The following is a 23,092-nucleotide window of genomic DNA, read 5'->3' as shown; positions in this document are numbered from 1 at the left end:
TGTAAAGTGTTGTTTGCAGCTCTCTTGATTGTGACAAACTGGCATAGAACTGTTTGTGATGAAAGATCTGGTAATGTTAGAAAGCTAGCTTAATGTTTACATACATTTTATTTGGGGGGGGGGGGGGGGGTGGGGTGACTGTGCCCCACCAGTTTTTCAAGCCACAAGTCGTCAATGCTCTGTAAGTGACCACTAACACTGAAGTCTTGTTTCAAAGGAGCAATGCTAGGACTTTCCCTTTTACAGATGATTGGGTAAGAAGTATAGTATTGTGGTGCATTAATGCCTGATCCTATACAAATCATCTCATTCATAAGTTAGTTGCTTATCCATTAGTTCCTTATCCATTCATTAATGATGTACAGTATAATACCAAAATGCATTTCCTCTTCTCCAAATCTCGTCTGCTTTGCTCTCAAAATTAATTATTAGAATAAAGCTAGATGAAAGCAATTACATTAATATCAAACCTCATAAATGATACAACAAAGAGAACATGTTTTTAATTGTTTTTTTTTTCCTTGACTTTTGGTCTGGCTTTAAAGGAAATGGGACTCTTCACTTTTAAACAGAAGCAAACAGGGCTTCAGCCAGGTCAACTTAATTCCAATGAACTCTCTCACATTAATACCACCCCTCTTATTTTTGTGAGGGCAGAGCACTTCTTTCAATTTCCTACACTTTATTTAACCCAGATAACAGGAACCGTGAATATTTGTAGCTGGAATGTTTTGGTTAACGTATCTATGTTTTTTCCTTGGAGGAAACTCTGAGTTGGGACCAAAATTACTTTCTTGACAGAACGTCATGACAAGTATAAACAAATAATAAGGACTTTGGATTTGTCCACCAGGTAACAGGAAATGGCAGTTATAATTATTGCCTGACTGACTATAAAACAAAAACATTTTATTGGCAGTTGACAGACATTGAATGAAGGGTTGCTTTAAAAGCAATCGAAATGGGCTGAACGGCCCATGTTTTTGGAAGAATTCTTTGTTTTCTGTTAAATGACTGTGGAGGCATGATGTACACTACTGTAATTTAGTGTTTTTGGTACTTTGCCAACATGTTTATCTTTACATTTAAGTAGCTGTAATCAGATTTGCTGCACAATAGAGTCACCCTTTAAAGCAATCAAATGTATTGTATATTATATATGTTTACAAATGTTTTTTTTATGTAGTTTTTTTTTATAGTGTTTGTGTCATTCAAGCCTAAGTGGACCAAGGTGTGTTGAAACAAGCTTTTAAATTATACTTTGTCTAGGTCTCCCCTAATAGAGAAAAATTAGGTCAAATTCTCACCACGTGGGTTACATAGTGTTCTTTTTCATCACCCGAGACCTACCCTGGAACCCTTTTCTCCATCACATGTGCTGAATCTTTCTTGAACCACAAATTGGGCAGGATATTTAAAAAAAATATATATCTTTGAAAGTCGTAATGTTGCTGTGTGCACGATTCAGGCAGCTCCTGTTCCATCAAGAATGGTTTACTGTACATCTGTTAGACATGTACAGGCATCAGAACAACCACATGTCATATTGAAATATCAATTACATATACAATTATAGACCTATGTTTATGGTATGAAACTCATCTAAGCAGTACTTATGGTACATAATCAGAGCAAGAACATGTTGATTGTTATTTCAATTTCAGCCCACCAGAAACATCAGAATAAAGGGTGGCCTTTTAACCCGCTCACCTCACGTCCTACAGTAGGTCAAGCTCTTTAACCCCATACATATTATGATTTTTGTGTGCCGTAATATTTTGGGGTCAACTGCAGTATACAACATTTTCATTTGATATGTCCCACAAGGATTAAGTCAGTTTGATCCACTTGATTGGACAAACATTTGTACCGCTGATGATCCCAATTACAAGGTACCAAAAGATTAACTCACTGGAATCGGCGGTTTTCCTAAATCAAGTTTGATAACGATTTCATAGTACTAAAACAGACCATAATACTAAAACAAACACAACAAAGTTCCACATTCATTTACAATATAGCAAGTTGTACAGGACAGTCCATTTATTTTAGACATTTTTGAAACATAAATGGCTAATACATCCTTTATACCTGCAACTTTTTATTTTCTCAGTCTAAAGGTGTTTCATACATTTGGTAGCAATCATTAACATATGCTGTATGCAATGGTAGAAGGATGACAAGTTGACAACCCCATTCAGGTTTGATTAATGATCTTTGATATACAGCCTTTCTGTGATACTGGACTGAATTCAGTTGCTTGCTGGCAAATGGTCAGTTTCCTGCTATTAAGTCACCAAAATGGCAGATGCTATTCATCACCTTGAACCAACATATCTGTTTATGTATTTCTTCTCACATTGAAGACCATTTTCTAAATAGTCTCTTTTTTTCAACCCCAGCTTTGATCAGCTTAAAACAGCAGCTAATAACCTGAGGAAGCAAGCCAACAAGAAAAATGAAGGGAGCCTGGCATATGTGAAAGGGGGCCTCAGTACATTCTTTGAGGCACAAGATGCTTTATCAGGTAATTTCATAACTTTGATATGCAACTTTGGTAAGCTGTCTTGGACCCTAAGTACTTGAACATTACTCAAACTAGTCTGCCAATAAAAAATAAACCAGCACTGGTATTTCTGGGAAACATCTGACCGTTGTATTAAGGTGCAGACCAAAACCCCCACCCCAAGAGCTGTCAGTCTCTACTTAGGTTAGGCTCAGGAATTACAGGTAAGAACTGAGGTGAGCTCACAGAGTTGAATGGAGAGGCTTACATTACAGTCCCTCATCTTCCAAACAAAAGGTGATCTGGAAACCTTATTCATTCAATATGGTTTCAATTTATTTTATGTATCACAAGAGGAATAACAAAAAAGCTTCCCTACAGTTTAATTCAATGATTTTAAACACAGTTCCCAGCCAAATCTGAGCAAAGAAAAGAGATTGATCCAAGTCAGTGGAAAAATCAGAAGCACAATTATAAGCTTAACTTATTCCAAAGCACAATCCACTTTTAATATTAAAATTATAGGATATTTAATTGCACAATTTTTAGAAATGTAATTTCTGAATCCATTTCAACACAAAAATACCACAGATGAAAATACCAGTAGGAATGGTCATTAAATTGCTGTATGATATTGGAAACAAATCCACTCTGTTGAAATGTTTTCTATTCATGTTTATGTCTTTGACGAGAACAATGATACTATTTTAAGCACTCCCTGAGGCACACATTCAAATATAGTTAAGTGGTGGTGGGGGTGCGGTAAAATGGCAAACTAGGCTTATTATCATTATTGATTATTTTCTAAATAGTATTTAAATAAGAAAAACAACCATCTGTCAAAATCTGGAGTTCTCTGAATGTTTCCTCCATTAGTATATTTACATTAGTGAAAGAATTATGTATTGCGATGAAGAAAAAGCAAACCCTTTTAGTCAATGTGGCAACTGCAAGGTGAATGTGTAGTTTATTGGCCTGTATTTATTCAAGCCCTATTAATAGGGTAAAGAAAAACAGTTATTAGGAATGCTGTTCTAATTAATGACGTTATTGCTGTTATAAGGTGGTGCAGTTTCCCCCTTCCCAAAATATAAATGCCCCCAGGGAAAATCGTTCTCCTTTCAACTTGTTCACGTTTAAATACAACATCACGTTCAGAAGTTGACTGATTAAAGACTGATTAATATTATGCATGGGATTTTATAATTTTGGTAGGGTATTAATCAAGAAACACACACACACACACACACACACACACACACACACACACACACACATACTGCCTTATAACCTGTTCCGCAGTATAATGGGCCACCTTATAAAGGGGGAGCACTGTATATATCATTATTATTATAATTTTTTTTTTGTAATGAGCAAGTGTGGCAAAGTGGTGAGTGCAGTGCAGGTACAAATCACACAGATAATTACTAACAGGTGCAAGGGTGTTTATTGATAAATTACTACAATGTCCAGAGCCTTAAGGCAAAACAGCTGTAAATAATAATGCTGGAAGTGATTACAGCGGCGTGTATCACTTCGGTTTTGTAAAATCCCACGGGTTTGACCCGCAACCAAATAGTCCAGTTTTATCAACCACACAAAACACAAAGACACAGACACAGTTCCTACAGTGCGTGATTTAAGTGCTTGTGGTTCTCAGTGGAAAGTGAAGTGCTGGTGTCCGGGTTTAATGCTGGCCTGCTCCGTAATCTTTTAGACAAACGAAACAAACAAACAACGTTTACAAGACAGACTAACAGAACACTCACGGTTTTTACAGGGACTCCTTTTAGGTTCTTTCCTAACCATTCACAAAAGGAACAGATCCCGTCAGCTATGACCCACATTTATATCCTCGCTCATGACCCCTAGGTTAACGAACGCATCCGCTCCTCCAATCCTCAGATGCCACACCGTTTACCGTCTGGGTCGCTGAGTTTGGATACCGTAGCTTCGCCCCTTTCCTAAATCACCGACCTCCACCTACCCTACGGAATAAATTGTCGTGCCATTTAGTTAAGGGTACTCTGTTCCTTTTACACAGTGACCTTACAGGTCGAGAGGGAGATCCTAACACCAATAATCATTTGATCTCTGTCACAGCAAGAAATTAACTTCTTGTTATGAATGCATTGGTATTGGAGAAGTCTTTTAAAATACTCCCTATACAGACAAACAGTATACGATATATGGAAGTATGTTTTCATTGTTTTCGTGTAATACAAATCAAATCAATAATGCTGTACATATGATCAATGAAGATTGTGCTGAATCGGAAAGGCCTGCATTGTATGAATGATTCTATGAAATACCACAAATTTAGAAGCTGCTGTATAGAAATGATGTTTCATTAATGGTAAAAACACACGTTAAATGTGCACTTGTTCAGAAATTTTTATCCTTGCCTTTCATAACTTTCGTGCTTATTTCACTACTCTCCCAACTGTTGAATATCTAAAGGGAGAGCCTGTTTAAATTTGTTCTTGCTAAGGTTTTAGCTACAGTACCGTACATTATCTTTCATGCTGACTTCACTTCCTTTCCTATCCTTGTGAAGTCTCTGACTCACTTGTTCCTAGCCAACACAAAGGTCAGATGAGCATGTCTCCATGGATGTGAGATTCTTGTTCCAGAGGAATCTGAGGAAAGAATGGGTTCCCTTTGTAAACACTTGTTAATATGGCAATTGAAGAAATAATAATAATAATAATAATAATAATAATAATAATAATGTAAATATGTAATAATTTGAAACAAATTTTAAAGAAATCTTAAAAAAATGTATGTCAGTGTAATGTATGACAAATTAAAATTACTTTTTCATTAACAAAATTATAACAAGCATGACGGCCCATTATTTTTTTACTTTATTTTTGCGTATAATAAAATGTCAGCAAAAAAAAAAGTAAAACATTTCAATGGCTATCATAAACTGTAGTAAACCATCGTACAGTACTTTAGAAGTGCAGCATCAAATCAAAGTATAAGTAACATGTTCAGTAAGTGGGTACTGTGCTTGTGATAATTCGGTATTGTTTTACAACCCCTGTTCCTAGAAAGCCTTATCTTTATGTTTGCTGAATGGTCAGGCTGTGATTTGATATCATCATACTCCAACAGAGATCCCCAGTGATATTGATAATACAAGATGCTGCATTCACAAGGGCGGTTTAACCGTGTTGAAATTGATTCTATAGCTATGAGACTCCTATTTGTTAGATATTTACGTAGAGGGCAGATATTCAGAAGACTGTCCATTTAGCAAATTAATGTTTTAACCGTGACGCGCCGGACCGCTGTAATTTCGCTGCCTAAACGCTGATGACATGATCTTTCTTGCAGCAATAATAAGCCGTGGGGCAATCAAATCAGGCTTTCTGAGTCTTGTCATTGAATAAGGCTGGGAACTAGGAACAAAAAATGTGTATTCCTACATGAAATTTTGATGATACACTTCATCACGTCATACACAGGGAACGCATCTACCAGCGTGTATTTTGAAGTAGAAAACTACAAAATCAAGAGGAGGCTTGAACTTGACGGTACATACACCAGAATACACCATTTATTTATTGATTTATTTGTTTATTTATATGTTTATTTGCTTACAGTGATGGCCATATTTATTGCATCACCCCAGCCCTGCATGAACCACAGTCTCAAGGGAGTTGTTCAGTCTCCAGCACCTCTTTCTGTGACTCTCTAGAAGGGTGCCCAACTGGTGTCAATTGTGTGATATTGTAACTGTCCACTGAGGGCAAAGTAGAGGTTAAAGGCTTGTTCTGTGATCTTCTGCACTACCCTATTAGTAGGGTGGGCAAACCAGGGGTCTGGCAATTTCTGCCTATGGAAAGTTCTGCTATGTTGGGCTCATTTTTCAACTCCTCATATACTGTAATTGGGTACTAATCAGTGAAGAACAATCTTTCTTCATTTTTTAGCAGTATAAATACTCATAAATAATAATAATCACAATACTTTGTTTTTTTATTTCCCTTTAAAAACTGCAATTTTAGAAAATGTCATCTGAAATTAGTTTATTGAAATATTTAAGTATGAAATAGCAATTTAAGAAGACATACCATGTGGAATTTATTTCTTTTTTGCTTCTAGTATCTTCTATATTTATCTCAGAAGGCTGCCTCACAAAATGTTCGTGATGGCAGTGCGAAATGACCGTTTGCAGCAGGTCCGTGGCACCGCGTTTTTAGTTGCTAACCTTATTCAAGCTCAATATCTAGTCGTCTTTGTCTACTTTGATTCATGGTTGTATAAGAAATGAAAAGTAGACTGTCCAAGCTTTCTGGCAGTGTATGTATTAGTATGCAAGTCATACAGAAAGGTGAAAAAACGCATTTCCTTCCTTTACTCTGAGAAACCAATCAGGGCCGTCATAAAATTTACACTATTTGCTGTTGAAGGTGTCTAAATGCATCGTCATTTCAACCAAGAGCCATACATTTATTTGTCATTTCGCCACATATATATATATTTTGAAAAAAAGGTTGAATCATTATATTTCTCTTTCCTCTCCCCCGAAAAACATTACTAATATATATTGATCTTTATGTTAAATTTTTTTTTTGACTGAATTATCTCCTCTCCCCTCACAACACTTTGTAATTGTATAGGACCTAATTTTATTACTGCATTTTTTTAATACGTGTATTTGTACTGGGCAGTAGAGGTTATGTTGGGTAGAAAATGGCAAGAAGGTACCTAGTGCACAGTCTGTTGCTAATGGAGTCTGGCTCAGAGAGTGATTTTGTGGTAGATGACTGGCAGTGAGTATGAGCCAAGTGACACTTCCTCCAGTGAGGAGATCAACTGTGGTCAGGAAGAAGAGGCTATGGAGCCTGAGCGCCTGCCTGGACCAAGTACAGTAGGTGGGCCACTGGACCCCTCTAACATCATCCAGCCTCAAATACCCTCTTTTTCTGGCACGCCAGGTAGCACTGTGAACCCCTGGGTTTACCTCAATTCACTTTTCCCAGCTGTTTATCACTGGTGAATTTTTTGAACATTTGTTAACCCCAACCAATTTGTATGTTCAGCAGTGTCTGGCACAGCATGGGAACGTGCCAGCATTGGTAGCCAACAAACAGAGGCGTGGCGAGACCAGCGCTCTGTGCTGTGAGGATCTGCTGGCAGTTAAATACACATACAAAAAAAAGATGTGTACCTCCTCACCACCATCCACGATGAGGCTACTTTAGCAGTTCCTTTGTAAGGTCGGGACACACACAAACAAACCAGAGTGTGTCCTGGACTACAATGAATACATGGAAAGCATGGATAGGTCAGACCAGAACCTGGAGCCGTACAATGCTGCAAGAAGACCGTGGCATGGTACAAGAAGTTTGCCATGTACATGGTTGAGATTTTTTTGCACAGTGCCTATGTAGTGTACCCAAGTACGGCATCAGAGAATCCTCTCACATTTCTGGAATTTGAGACATCTGTGCTCTCCAGCCTTGTGTTTGGTACACAAGAAATACCAGAGACGGAAAGATCAGAAATAGTGGCAAGGGTTTGCAAACTGCATTTTATTTGAACGCTGCCACAGTTTGGGAGAAAAGCCAAGCCACAACAAAGGTGTGTATGTTCCCGGAATGGCTTATGGAGAGATGCACTGTACTACTGTCCATGCTGTCCCTCTTAGCCAGGCCTCTGTTTGGAGGAGTGCTGTAAAAGGTACCGCACAATACATGAGTTCTGGAAGGACTAAATAAACCCCAGAACAAACCACCTTGACACATGCTGTACCAGTACCCGAGGTAACGCAACCAAAGGTAGTAAAGATCACTTGTTTTTAGTCATATGACAGCATTACCTCAGATTGCAGAAGGATTATGAATAACAAACTATTGAATGGAGATGTTATGTTATCCATTTCTAAAATCCTTATTTTGTGCAGATTAGTACAATGTATACTTATGCCAGGTTATCTCATTCTTTGGTGGCGTATTGGGCACATGAATTTGGGGTGGTCGGGACTGCGTAATTCAAAGTGAAAATGGCCTGGGTCAGTCTAGGACATGTGTCAATCAAGTCCAAATTTCTTGGTCAAGGTATAGTCAAGGAAAAAGTAAAAAAAAAATATATATATATATATATTGTGTGTGTGTGGATATATGTATGTATGTATGTATGTATGTATATATATATATATATATATATATATATATATATATATATATATATATATGTATATATATATATATATATATATGTATGTATGTTTATTTTTTATTTTATATATATATATATATATATATATAAATTAAATCTGAGACTGAGATGTAAATATTAGTTTTAAAACACTTTCAGATAACTGTTTTAAGTTTTGAATTAGGGTTTACAAAGAGTATTAACTTTGGTTTTGTCAAATAAAATTATTGTAGGCATATATGAATATAGATAGATAAACAAAACCTTGTGGCTTTGTGGCGGAGTGTCCCGCCCCCATTTATTATTATTTGTATTTGTTTGCGGCGGGGATAAAAGCGCAGCATCTTTTGTTATTGTTTTTTATATTTATATTTAAAAACCCTGTGAGGATGCGTGACTGATCAGCTACTGATTATTTAACTAGCTGACAGTCACGCATCCTTACCAAACGCGTGCAGACTGTGGCCGAGGGGTAATGAGATAATTAACAGCTAGTTAACCCCTTGGCCAGAGTACAAGAACCGGCAGCTGTCCGTGGGTGGGGTGTACAGAGAGGAGGTACGGGGAGATAGAGAGGAGACAGAAATTAACAATTGCTAAAACGTGCTGGATTAGCCAGCACGACACTTACTTGTTTGTCTGTCTGATTCGTTTGGCCCCGTGCCCTTTGGTTTCTGTTTTGTTGTCTGTTTAAATCTTTTATTTTTGTTTTGTTTATTAATAAATAAGCTGAATGCCGTTGCATTCAGTTTCACCCGCCCATCCATTGTTTTGGTTCAGTTACTTCCTGGTCTGTGATGTCACCACACCTCACCACTGAGAGCCATCCTGCCACAGGCTTATTTAATATTAGTGTCAGAGTTTGAAAGAAAGTAATACTTAGTACAGATGAACACTTTATTTTAGCTTCATAATTCAAGTCTTTCCAATAACAAATACACACCCACACACGTGTTTTAAGCAAAAGAATCATGAATAATTACTGAGAAATACCTCTTAAAACTTTAGTATCACTACTAAAAATGTAATTTTATATGGCAATACAAATTTTATATAAAATATACGTGAATAATGTAGAATTATAATACTAACCATCAGCGGGAAAAGTGACAGGTCTTCTGCTGGACAAGGGCCTTGAAGTTTGGAGTGAGTTCAGTCAAGGCAAGACGGAAGCAGTTGCACAGATGATATATCAGTCAAAATGGAGCGATTACGCAATTTAATGTTGTTCATGGTTGAGAAAGCAGACTCGCACACGTATTGTAAAGATGTTAAATGCCACCTTCCTCAAGTGTGGATACTTGGAGTCCAGCACAAGGGTTGTCCAGAAAGTTTCAGATGTAGTTTCAGTGTGCCACATCTTAAGCACTTCATCAGCTTGTAAATCAATAAGCTGTAGTTTTGCTTTTTCAACATCTGGAAAGGATGCTTTTGCTTGATCGCACCAAGTACCACGAATGGGTTCTTTACAAACAGGAAGACGTCTTGTGAGAAAACTGCATGGGACACAGTAAACACAGATCTCTGCTTTGCGTTGGAAAGGTTAAGTGGAACAGTTGAAAAGAAGCTGGATAAATTTTGGGACATCATCTACGCATATGGAAGTGAGAGGTTTGGAGTTGAAAAAAGGAAGGAAAAAGTACAAACTATTCCTGGAAAGTCTAGACGGCAGCAGGAGATTGAACACTTAGTTAGAGAAAGGAGACAGCTGAGGAAGCAATGGAGAAGAGCAGAACAAAGTCAGAAGGAGGGACTCAATCTCTTACAAAGGGTCATAAAAGATACGCTTGCAACATTGCGCAGAGCTGAGCGCCTACGGAAATGCTACAAAAAGAAGGAGCGTGCGAGAACTAACTTTTATAAAGACCCATTCAAATTTGTAAAGAAGTTATTCACCAGTGAGAAGAATGGCACACTAAAAGCATCTAAGTCTGAGCTGGAGAGATATTTGGAGGAAACATATACAGATTCAAAAAGGCAGGAGCCTATGTCAATTCCTTCAGACATCCCACCTATCAATCCACCAGAATACCAAATGGAGGACTGTGCACCTAAGTGGAAAGCTGTGAAAAAAGCAAGGGCTTCATCATCTCCAGGGCCTAATGGAGTTCCGTACAGAGTGTACAAGAGTGCTTCAGGAGTTCTATGAATCCTGTGGAAATTGATGAAAGTGGCATGGGAAAACAGGTTGTACCAAGAGCATGGCGCCGAGCAGGTGGAGTCTTTATACCTAAAGAAAAAGATTCTACAAGAATCAGTCAGTTTCGCCCTATTTCCCTATTAAACGTAGAAGGCAAGATTGTCTTCAGCATTATTGCTCAGAGATTGTCAACTTACCTATTAAAGAACTGCTTCATTGACGCTTCAGTACAAAAACCGGGAATTCCAGGTTTCCCAGGATGCTTAGAACACATCAATGTGATCTGGCAACAAATTCAATCGGCTAAAAAGGAGAGGAAGGAGCGCCAAGTGACATTCCTGGATTTGGCTAATGCATATGGTTCAGTGCCACATAAACTTCTTTGGGCAGCATTTGATTTTTTCAGTGTACCGATGACAATAACAAATTTAGTGAAAGCCTACTTTGGAGATTTAGTTTTTCAACTTCAGAATTCAGCACTACATGGCAATGCCTGGAAGTTGGAATAATGGCAGGATGCACCATTTCTCCACTGGCTTTTACCATGGCAATGGAAGTAATCATTAGGGCATCAAAATGGGTAGTGGGAGGAGAGCGCTTGGCTTCTGGAATGCGACTACCACCAATTCGAGCATACATGGATGTAGAGGTGTGCTGAGCGATTATTTAAATAATCGACACAATTACGATTAATAATTTCGACTCATCGATTAATCTGTTAATTTCGATTATTTTATTTTTTTCATTTAATAATGCAGAAAAGGCACCCCCACTATATAGTAGATGATATTCTGCAACATTATCTCCAGTACTGGTTTAGTTGTCTTACTCTGTTGATGGTCTCGATCTAAAATAGCAAGTCTCACTCGGACAACAACACATAACCTTTTTTTTTTTTTTTACAGTTTTATTAATCAGAAAATGCTTTCTCATATAAATAACTACAGTACAAAATTTGCTCCTGAATTTTTGGAAAGCAATTGTAAAACTTAATAATTCTTGTCACTTCAACCTACTTGGAATTTTTGCAGTTTGCTGAACAAGTGGAGCAAAATTCTTATAAAGTCAACTCATTAACTTTTAAAGAAGTCAATAACTTATTTGCAAAAATAGTTAACAGGCACTATTCACTTAAAACAAAAGTCTGTAGTACTGTGGGTCTTTTTTAGCATTACAAAAACACTGAACCTTTTCTTAAGTTGTTTCCTGAAAACTGTGCTCATTATTTAATTGTGTTGTCACATGAACAAATTTTAACATGACATAGCATGTTGAAAAACAAACACATTATGCAAGGTTGCTATGTAAAAACACCAGCATATCAACGTGGCTAGGGCTAAGGCTGGCACATTTTCTTGTCACAATACCACCAGCTGCTGAAAAAAGCCTTTTCAGATGGAGCAGAGGTAGCAGGGATACTGAGAAACCGTTTAGCTAGTTTGGCGAGGCGAGGAAGGCGATGCATATTGTTCTTCCACCACTGCAAAGGCTCAGTATCTTTGAAGCTATTTAATTAATTTTGAAAGCCATTTAAAAATGGCAGTGTGGAAGGGTGGTGGGTAATTCACTGACGCAGAGACAGACAGGTGTATTTGGCGTCACCACACAGGTGCCCAGTTTTATTTTTGTTTGGAGCAGGGAGTTGATCTCTTTAGCCCGCAGATGGCGCTGTGGGTCCGTGGTCTGCGTACCACCGATGGTAAACAGAGTCACGGAGAATACCAGGAGTCTGGTAAACCAGGGATCGGACAGTAGCACTCGCAGGTGCCTCAAACAAAACAATGAAAACAAAAGATCAAAGAAAAAGAGAAAATAAAACACAGTAATAAACCTTCAAAGAAAAAGGTGCTGCCCTTGGCAACAATATCCCGGTCGCCGCTACCCGCACGACCCGGATCTCCGTCCTACTCTACCGGCTCGCTATGCTTGCCTTTTTACTACTGGGGTTCTGCCCAAAGGTACCCCGCTCTCACTAATTCTGTCTATCCGGAGGCTCCTTTCTCTCCGCTGATCCTCGCTCCCGGTCAGCACTTTCCGCACCTCCAGCGCGTCTAAAACGGCAGACCTGAGGAAACAGCAGAGCATTATCTTATAGGGCCAACAATCTCCCCAAGACCCGCCTCGCAGCCATTCAGAGAGAGAGGGAGAGTCCACACCCACTCTCCCACCTCCCCGTGTCACGGCTATGACTGACAGGCGGTTGTTGGACGACTGCCGCCCCCTCCTGCAGCACTGTGAACACGCCAGCAGAGTCAGCACAGATCTCTCCCCTGTTACAGGCAGATTTAGTTATTTTTATTATTAACAAGTTTTTTTTTTTTTTTAGCTTTTAAAAACATATAATAAAAGTATAATTAAGACTCCATACAAGTAATAAGACACTAACTGTCCAGAATCAAGCTATAAAAAAATAAAATGAAATAATAATCTGGAGTAAAATTGTAAACAGTGTTTATTATGCCATTAACTAATAGTGCTGTAGAGGATTGATATAACTTCCTGCAATTTCTATGACTGATGCAGTGTGTTTTTTTTTTTTTTTTTGACAAGTTTGATAGTGCTGGTAAAAGTCTAAGATTAAACCAATACTTGGTGCTAGCACTTGCACAATAACAGATTATAATATACTTGCTTTATTCAATAGCAAGTGCGAAATGTATAGTTTATTTTCATGTGCTAAACACGTAATTCCTCTCATCATAAAAATAAAAAAAAGCTGCATTTCACAAAAACAGCATCGTACTGTATATATCGACTTACTTCTTATATGAATAATATTACTTACCAAGTGAGAGATGGTTGGGTGCCTCCTTTTTCGATGTTGCAGCAAAGCTGTGGTGATATTTCATCTTTCCTTTGCATATTATGCACGGAACCTGTGAATTGTTAGGTTGGCCAAAGAAATCCCACACAACGCTTGTGTGTCTGGCGATTCTCGCAAATTTTTTTGGCACCGGGTCTCTCACTTCCATCACTCCTTTTCTTTCCCCGTTCTTCTGTACTAGTAACAGTATTGCTATGTGCATCCGCCATATTGCTGTTCTCCCGCTTGCCACTCTCAACACGTCGCCACAAAAAGGTTTTACAGACTGTTTTGTTTCATTAAATTTTTCGCCCAATGAAAGTGCTTTGCTAACGTAACAACAACATTGTTATGTTCTAGCGGGAGGATAGAGGTTCTAAACAATATTGCGACAATGCTGCTGCTTGTAAAATAACAATAAAGAAGTACCAACACACTAGCAAAATCATGTTTCGAATAGGGTTGCGTGGGTATTATTGAATAAATACGTCTGACTTGCAATTTGATGCAAACGGGTTTTATTTATCTAACAGAGAGAACAGGGATAGTCACGGGATACCAGAAGACGTATGTGTGGGTTTTTTTTTTTTTTTTTTTTAAACACAAAACAAAAAAACTGTCCTCTTCATTTTTTTTCTACATAGGCCTGAGTTTTTTTTTTGTCATCTTTTACTAATATATCGCTTTCACTCTCTCAACCAAATCAGTAATAGCGATCTGCTGTTAAGTATTCCTACCTAGATCAGACCGAGTGAACAGCTGATCGGAATTATTATTTGAGAACGCACCTGGCGTGAATGTAGCTGCTAATATACCATATGCATATATTAAGGCGATTACTCGAATACCAAAAAGATTGTTGAGTATTAAAGTAATCGCCATGACTCGAGTAACTCGATTAATTATCCCAGCTCTACATGGATGACATGACAACCATGACTACAACAGTAGCCAGCACTAATTGGTTATTGGGCAAATTAACCAATAACATTGAATGGGCACGAATGCAATTCAAGCCCACTAAATCAAGGAGCATCTCTATAATTAAAGGTAAAGTAGTCGATAAAACATTCTTCATTAATGGTGAGGCAATACCAACAGTGTCTGAGAAGCCAGTGAAGAGTCTTGGGAGATGGTACGACGGGGATCTAAAGGACACAGTTCGTGTGGGAGAAGTTAGGCAACAAGCAGTGGAAGGGTTGAAGAGCATAGACAGGTCTTGGTCTCAGTTCAGCTCCTCCTACATGGCACAAGGCAGCCCCAGCTCAAAGGAGGAAGCTGGTAGTCAACGAGGTGCAAAAGCAGGAGGATGCGGTGCATAAAGGCCATTTCCCAGGCCAAGCAGGGAGAATGGATGAGATGGGAGAGTGTGGAACAACGCAAGATTGGCTGGCAAGACCTATGGTCAATGGAACAGAGCAGGATCAGTTTCCTCATCAGGTCAACATATGATGTTCTCCCATCACCACAGAACCTAAACCTCTGAGTAGGAGAGGATCCCTCATGCCCTTTGTGTTCATCACCTGCAACATTAAGGCACATTTTGACAGGATGTAAGGTGGCTCTTGGCCTAGAACAGTTTACTTGGCGCCATGACCAGATGCTGCGATGTTTGGCCTTAGCATTGGAAGACAAGCGTAACATGACCAATAAGTTGCCACCGTTTCCATTAAAACATTACACACAAAAGACAACATTCCTCCGCCCAGGAGAGCAACCACCAAGAAAAGGTGTTAAAACCAATCCTCGCCTAGGACAACTGGAAGCTGCTAGAGACTGGAAAATGTTGGCAGATGTTGGTCAACGGCTTATTTTTCCACCTGACATTGCCACCACTAACCTTCGACCAGATATTGTCTTGTGGTCTGGATCAGCACGCCTTGTTCACCTGGTAAACAGTGCCATGGGAGGATGCTGTAGATGAGGCGTATGAGAGGAAGAAACTGCGGTATGCTCAACTAGCCACTGAAGCGGAACAGCGAGGATGGAGAGTCCGGGTTTACCCAGTGGAGGTGGGTTGTCAAGGATTTGTGGCACACTACAACCCGGTTTCTTAGAGACGTCGGATTCAGTGGCAAAGAGTTGCGTCGCACAGTGAAGAACTTATCTGAAGCAGCAGAGAGGAGCAGCAACTGGCTGTGGTTGAGACGGAAAGATTCTGGCTGGGGATCTCAAGCACAATAGAAAGAAAGAAACGCTGATGTACTGGTAAGTAAGCTGTGCTGAGTTGAGTGGGGGACGGAGGGTGGTGATGTTGGGTCGCCAGAATCACCGTCGAGCCCTCTTGAGGCATCGTGGGCTAGTCGACGAAACACCGAGGATGGAAGGTGCCCACTTGAAGACCCCAGAGATGTACCCTACTTAGCTCAATCCAGACGGTTGTCATGCTGATGCGCTGGGGAAACCGCACTGTAGTTGATCCCCAGAGCCAGCATCGCAGCCGTTGTGTGTGCTGATGCGCTAGGGAGGCAATAAGCTGATCCCTGGAGCCAGCATTACACTTCAGCCATCAACACCAGACAGAAGGATATCTACATCATCATATGGAAGGAAGCGCAAATGGATGCAGACACAGATGGATCACATTAGTTTACTGTAAAGCTACGTCTTAGTTGGTGTTTATCTTGGCGAGAGCCGAGTTCAAATCAGCATGAAGTTTTAACATCTACTCTCATGTAATTCCCAATACAATACTGTCAGGCAGACCCAGTATCTGTTTTACATCCTGGTCCACCACATGAAATTGAAAGTTTCCACATGTGTAGTTCCATATTACTGTACCTTCTGTCTGTATTGTCTGTCCTCCATATGCCACAAGGTGAACTTTTTTCGTGGGATCCACTAAAATGTGTGGCTCTATTTTTTTTAACAGTATTTTTGACAAGACATTACATTTTGCACCAGTGTCCACCTTGACTTTAATCTGAATATTATTGCGAGCAACTATAAGGGTTGTGAAGATTTCCCTCTTTTCAGCTGTAATACCCACACTTTCACAGTTAAATGTTTCAATGGGCTCATCACCTTGTTTTAATTCCAGCTAATTTACTCTTTTCACATTTCTCAACCTGGGCTGGTAATTAACTGTGGCATATTTCGTAGCATAGCTTGTTGTTAGTGGCTTAACATTACTGAAGGGCCTTGATCTACAACATTTTGCAAAATGATTCCATTTTCCACAGTTATCAAAGTGTTTATTGAATGCAGGACACTTACCCCTTTCAAATGGGTGCTGCCCATTACAGTTTGAGCATAGTGAATCTTGTAATGGAAAAACTGCAGCCTCTTTTCCCAGTTCCTTTGTTCATTTAACATGCAGATATTTATTGCAGATTCCAACGTCAATTGTTTTTCCCCGAAGCAACTGCTTGCGTACGCTGTCACTTTGTATTCCACATACTATTCGATCCCTAATGAGTTAATCTGTTAAAATACCACTCACATTTTTTTGCTAGTATTTTTAATGTAGAAGCATATGATTGTATCAGTTCATCTGGCTTCTGATTTGTAGTATTGAATACGTGTCTGTCCATAATTACACTTTTTACAGGAAGACTAATCTGTTCAAATTTTTTTAACAGTACCTCGGGATCTACTTTATCCTCCCCCTCAACAAAAACAAAGGATTTCGACTTTTCTACAGCGTCCGAACCAGCCAGGTTTAGAAGAGTGTAAGCTTGAACTTTTGCCGTCCTTTCCGACAGACCAGCGTAGCAGTATACACGCCATTCTTTTTCTAACTTTTTCCAGTTATCAGCAATATTTTCATCAAACACAAGCGGATCGATGCGCCGAAGTCCTTGTACCATTTTTCAGCCACTTCTGACACCATGTAGAGTTTGTGAAATAAGAAAAGGACTAATCTTGATATTTATATCCAGTCTCTTTATTTAACACACAGGTATATAGAAACACTCACTCCTGCTAGCATACGGAAGTGACCTAAACTCCCAGCCACCCCCATACCATGGTTGCTAAGCAACCCTATAAAAACCAACTCCCATATTCTACAGAAATCATAACACTTTCAAATTCTGGAACCTCTGCTGGAAGTTTTGAAGAAGCCTGTTCAGAGCTGACGCCATCCGATTCACGTCTGCACTGTCTCGGCAGCTTATCTGTGTTGGGAAATGCAGCATCTCCCCAGTTTCCAAATCACTTTTGAAGAGACTCGGTTTGTTTTTAAATGAAGCAACACTGCTATGGAGATCCAATACATTGCGATTTCACCCCTGTAGCTTTAAATTGAAACCATTTAAGTGGCCAGTCAAATCAACAGTGAATGCCAGGATGCTCATGCTTGCGTCATCTCTCAAAAACGCGTATAGTTCTTCTGCCCTTTTCCCTGGAATTGTATGTAGATATTCTTCCACATGAACTTGAATTTCCCACAGCCTCCTTAGTATTTGCCCTCTCCTCAGCCAGCGGATGGCATTATGGACCAAGAGGTCATCGTAATTGACAGATACTTCTGAAAGAAAGCTTTTGAACTACCTGTGTTGCAGTGCTGACTTGGACTGAAGGAAGTTGACAAGTTTTATCACCATTTACGTTGCATTAGCATACTCATCACTGAGCTTTGCACAAAGTGTGGTTTGGTGGCTTGCACAGTGATAGGAAATCAAATTGATCAAATTGGGGTTCAGGTCTTACAGACGTTTGACAAGCCCTCGGTGAGTACCGATCATGGCAGGAGCGCCATCTGTTGTGACTGACACAATCTGAGTCATGTCAAAACCTTCATTAGACAAAAAAAAGTTTGAACAGAATTCAACAAATCCTCACCTGTCTTGCAATTGTTATGCGGTATAAGCGAAAAACAAATTCTCCACAAATTTCTCTCCATCAAAAAAATGGACATACAGCGCTAGCTGAGCTATGTCCCTGATATCACAGGCTTTGTCCACTGCCACAGAAAATGTTTCCATTTTCAGTTTCTCACTTAACTGTTTAAAATGTCTTGTGCCATCATCTCAGCGCGCCTAATAGCTGTTGTATCTGAGAGCGGTAGTTGTCTGAAGGCTTCAATGTCTTTCTTTTCAGCTGTAGTAACCAAAAACTGCTTAACAATGTCCGCATCTGTAAAAGGTTTCCTGTGTTTTGTCATAACCCACACACGCCTCAGTGAAGCTTCAGTTGCCTTTTCCTGAGCACAAGTAGCCTTTGAAATAATATTTGTGCTATGAGAATATCCCTCTTTTAATGAAGCAATTTTGTCTGATCTTAAACGGGAGCCCTGTGGATACTTGTGGTCAAAATCCATGTGCTTCGTTTCATAGTGCCATTTGATGTTCCCGCTTTTAATAACAGCAACAACATCTATACATATCAAACATACTGGTCGAGCATTTGGTCGCTGTGGCAAAATAAAACAATAAGCGTCGGTCCACTCCATTAAATGAATGATTTTCGGCATCAACTTTCCTTTTTTTTGCTGCCATGTTTAAACACGCTGCTGTTAACTTGACATCTAAAGCACTGGAGGCGGGACTACAGCGTTCAACATTGCGCATGAGCGTATGGTGGAAAGTGTAATAAAAAAAGGAACTCTCGTTCGTTTTTTTTTATTAGTGGAAACTGACGATAGCTCAAATTAACAGTACACTGTATCAGAGATCACATTGTGAGGGAATGAGAGGGTAAAATAATAATTAAAAAAATTACAATAATGATAATAAGTAAATAAAAAGACTCCGCGGTCCGTTCAAAAGCATCTGGTGGTCCAGATTTGGCCCACGGGGCACCTATTGAATACCCCTGGTCTAGGACATGTAAACACCTGCAAAACTCTATAAAGGTGCACATATTTGGTATCCTTGAACTCGGGACACTCAAAACTACTGTATTTTCAACAGTGGAGCAAAAGCTTTTAGATTTACAGGTCCGAATATTGTGAAAAGCAAGTGATTTTTACTACAGTGACATTACCAAGCCCAGATGGAATCTGCTGGGAATTTTTCCAAATTCTGCAGATCATTTACCTAAATTCTGCAGAAAATCAGCGGAAATTAATTTGATTTTATGTTAAAGGCTATTTTGTTTTATGTATACAAATAATATGAAACATACTGCAATATACATATTTGCGGTTTATTAACCTGTGTAACAAAAAATTGCATTTATCCATAATTTTGAAATCTTAAATTGTAAGATACTTAGTAAAATTAAACAAGATAGTGCATTTTCTTTATTACTAGCACGTCACGGTTTAGGATAATAATAATAATAATAATAATAATAATAATAATAATTTCCCCCCGCTTTCTAAAACTACAGTAGTTAAGACAGTGTTTCATAATGTTTATTAAAAAAAAAAAAAAAAAGCATTTGGCTGAAACTATCAGGTAAACCCATTAAAAAATATCAAGTAGCATCAGAAAATAAGCTTTGCGTGTTTCACTAAATGTAAACAATGTATTTAATATTTAATTTATTATAATGGAGAACTCAATTTAACCCCCAACCAAATAACATTCAGTGTTTTCATACAGTAACTATACTAATGTGAGTCATACAATTTATGACATAATAAATGTATGCTATTCAAAACGTAGGCTAATCTTCAAACACATGAAACTGGACATTAGCTGATCCATGATTTTGTGTTCTATTAATAAATCTAATCTTAATGTTGCTGTTGGCTACTTCAGAAAACCTGAAGACAAGATTTGCTATCCATGTCTACAGTGCAAATTAGAAACAAATGTAATAATAATAATAATAATAATATATTGTGTATTCTTACCTGCTTGATTTTGTGCTTTTCTGTTGATGTGCTTGAGATCATCAATGCTTTGCTTCCTGTTTTTGTCTGATTTTAGCATTTGTCTCATTTTTTTTTTTTTTTAGGTCTATGTAGTGCATGATTATTAAGGTGACCAGATTTTGAAGTCCTTAAACTGGGACAGTATGGAAATATAGTGAACTTCCAACGTCAAAGCTACGAGAAAGTTCTCTGGTTTTTATTTTCACTTTGGCAATGTTTGATCTAATATCATATTGAAAGTGAATGCAGAGACTCACGGTGATATTCAGAGTGGAATCTTTTACTTTAAAAAAACTTTGTGAGTCAATGATCTTATTAGTAGGGGTCTACTTAAATCGCGGTAAATTTACGTATTTTTTACGGGTATGTTGCGGAATAAAATTTGCGGATTTCACGGACCTGTTTAAACATTAAATAAACCTAAGTAGACGGTATTTCATGACACTATAAAGCCTAAAGATAGTGGTACTTGCTTCCGTACTAAAACAGAGTGCTGGTTTCTGAAAGCTGTTTATTTTGCGTTCTGTTCAGCAGCCTCTGTAGTAGCCTTTTGTTTAATGTGTGATTCTGAAGCTAAATAGCGATCGATCGTATTTTCTCCAAATACACATTAAGATATGGAAAACAATTGCCTCAGTCTGCATGTACAGTTTTTCTGGGAAATATCTTGAAACGATCATCATCCGAAATATGCTTTGCTTTTTTTGTCGTCCATTTCTGCTATTTTACCTCCAATGCTGAAAACTAGATTTAAGCAACATAAATCAAAACAATGCAGCACCAACTTTGTCCCATCCCCTACTGCACAGTACTACAGATCACATAAAAGCAGTAAAGACGCATTGATAGGCTGATTAAAACTTTGTCATTTGAATATTAAACAATGCACACGGGACGGCGAAGGAATAAAAATGGGCTATCTAAACAAGGAAAATACGTAGTTTGCGTCGCTTGCGTTGTGCAGTAGTTAATTTAAAAGCGGTTTCTTTTTTTTCTTCCTCTCCGTACTTGTTTGTATGCATTGTCCCTTAAGAGGTGAATTTCGCGGTGATCCCTCAATTTCACGATTTCCGCGAAATTGCGATTTAGGTAGGTCCCTACTTATTAGGCTTCCAAGCCAAAGGCTGGGAAGCCTATTGTTATTGTTATGTTTATTATTATTATTATTATTATTATTATTATTATTATTATTATTGTTATTTTTCCTCACAAACAACATCACCAGAGTTATGAAAACGCATACGTAAGTAGATGCAGCAATGGCCTATAAAAACACATATGTTCAATCGGGGTCGACTGAACAATTACTTTGCCCGCTACGCTGGATTGGCCCCAAATATTCAACAATCTTCTTGTCTTAAACCACAACGTCAGTCGACACCTAAATTGGCATACATGTTCATGACCAGGTCCTTTCTACCGTTTGTAAAATCCACGCTTTTTCGTTACAAAACATGCCCGCGCCGTGCAAATAAACGTTTCACGACTGCGCTATTTTCATACATTCGTGCATAAATCCAAAGTGCAATACAGTACAGTCATGAAACTTTATATGACGATAGAGACTCGCGTGAAGTACTGGTGATATGAAAATGATACATTTTGGTAACATGGTTTGGCGGCCATATTGATAATTGTAAAAAAAAAAATTTGCAACCCATAACAAGAACATCATTGCACTTATGCTCTTCAGTGTCAACACAATTGCACAGACCATTGGAAAGTAGTAACTGCTGAAGATTGAAACAGATTGCTCACACGGCGCGGCGGCCATATTGGAATTTACATTGAAATTTTAACTCCTAGGGCGTGCCGACAGGGTCATAGTTATAATGGAACACATATAGGAAGTCATACAGACGTGCTCAAATTTGTTGGTACCCCTCCACAAAAAACAAAGAATGCACAGTTTTCTCTGAAATAACTTGAAACTAATAAAAAGTAATTGGCATCCACCATTGTTTATTCCATATTTAATAGAAATCAGACTTTGCTTTTGATTTTTTATTCCACATAATATTGTAAATAATAAAACAAATGAAAATGGCATGGACAAAAATGATGGGACCGCTAACCTAATATTTTGTTGCACAACCTTTAGAGGCAATCACTGCAATCAAACGTTTTCTGTAGTTCTCAATGAGACTTCTGCACCTGTTAACAGGTAGTTTGGCCCACTCTTCCTGAGCAAACTGCTCCAGCTGTCTCAGGTTTGATGGGTGCCTTCTCCAGACTGCAAGTTTCAGCTTTTTCCATAGATGTTCGATAGGATTCAGATCAGGACTCATAGAACGCCACTTCAGAATAGTCCAATGTTTTGTTCTTATCCATTCTTGGGTGCTTTTAGCTGTGTGTTTTGGGTCATTATCCTGTTGGAGGACCCATGACCTGCGACTGAGACGGAGCTTTCTGACACTGGGCAGTACGTTTCGCTCCAGAATGCCTTGATAGTCTTGAGATTGCATTGTGCCCTGCACAGATTCAAGGCACCCTGTGCCAGGCGCAGCAAAGCAGCCCCAAAACATAACCGAGCCTTCTCCATGTTTCACTGTAGGTATGGTGTTCTTTTCTTTGAAAGCTTCATTTTTTTGTCTGTGAACATAGAGCTGATGTGACTTGCCAAAAAGCTCCAGTTTTGACTCATCTGTCCAAAGGACATTCTCCCAGAAGGATTGTGGCTTGTCAATATGCATTTTAGCAAATTCC

The 23,092-nt window shown here is 38.7% G+C and overlaps 1 protein-coding gene across 4 annotated transcripts in view; it reads left to right on the top strand.

The window, feature by feature from the left end:
• LOC117399860 (exocyst complex component 2-like) overlaps nucleotides 1-23,092 on the top strand; it is a 179,089-nt gene that overhangs the window by 50,597 nt on the left and 105,400 nt on the right. For all 4 annotated transcript variants that reach the window (XR_009328500.1, XM_059022619.1, XM_059022618.1 and 1 more), the window contains one exon: nucleotides 2,403-2,527. Coding sequence is in view for 3 of the 4 variants with exons in the window: in XM_059022619.1 (XP_058878602.1) it covers nucleotides 2,403-2,527 (125 nt within the window). In the remaining variant the exon portion in view is untranslated. The remainder of the gene's footprint in view (nucleotides 1-2,402; nucleotides 2,528-23,092) is intronic.

The sequence above is a fragment of the Acipenser ruthenus genome, chromosome 4 (assembly GCF_902713425.1).
Source record: "Acipenser ruthenus chromosome 4, fAciRut3.2 maternal haplotype, whole genome shotgun sequence".
NCBI classification, from domain to species: Eukaryota; Metazoa; Chordata; class Actinopteri; order Acipenseriformes; family Acipenseridae; genus Acipenser; species Acipenser ruthenus.
The sequence above is the reverse complement of the archived record's forward strand: the minus strand, read 5'-3'. Positions and strand labels throughout refer to the sequence as shown.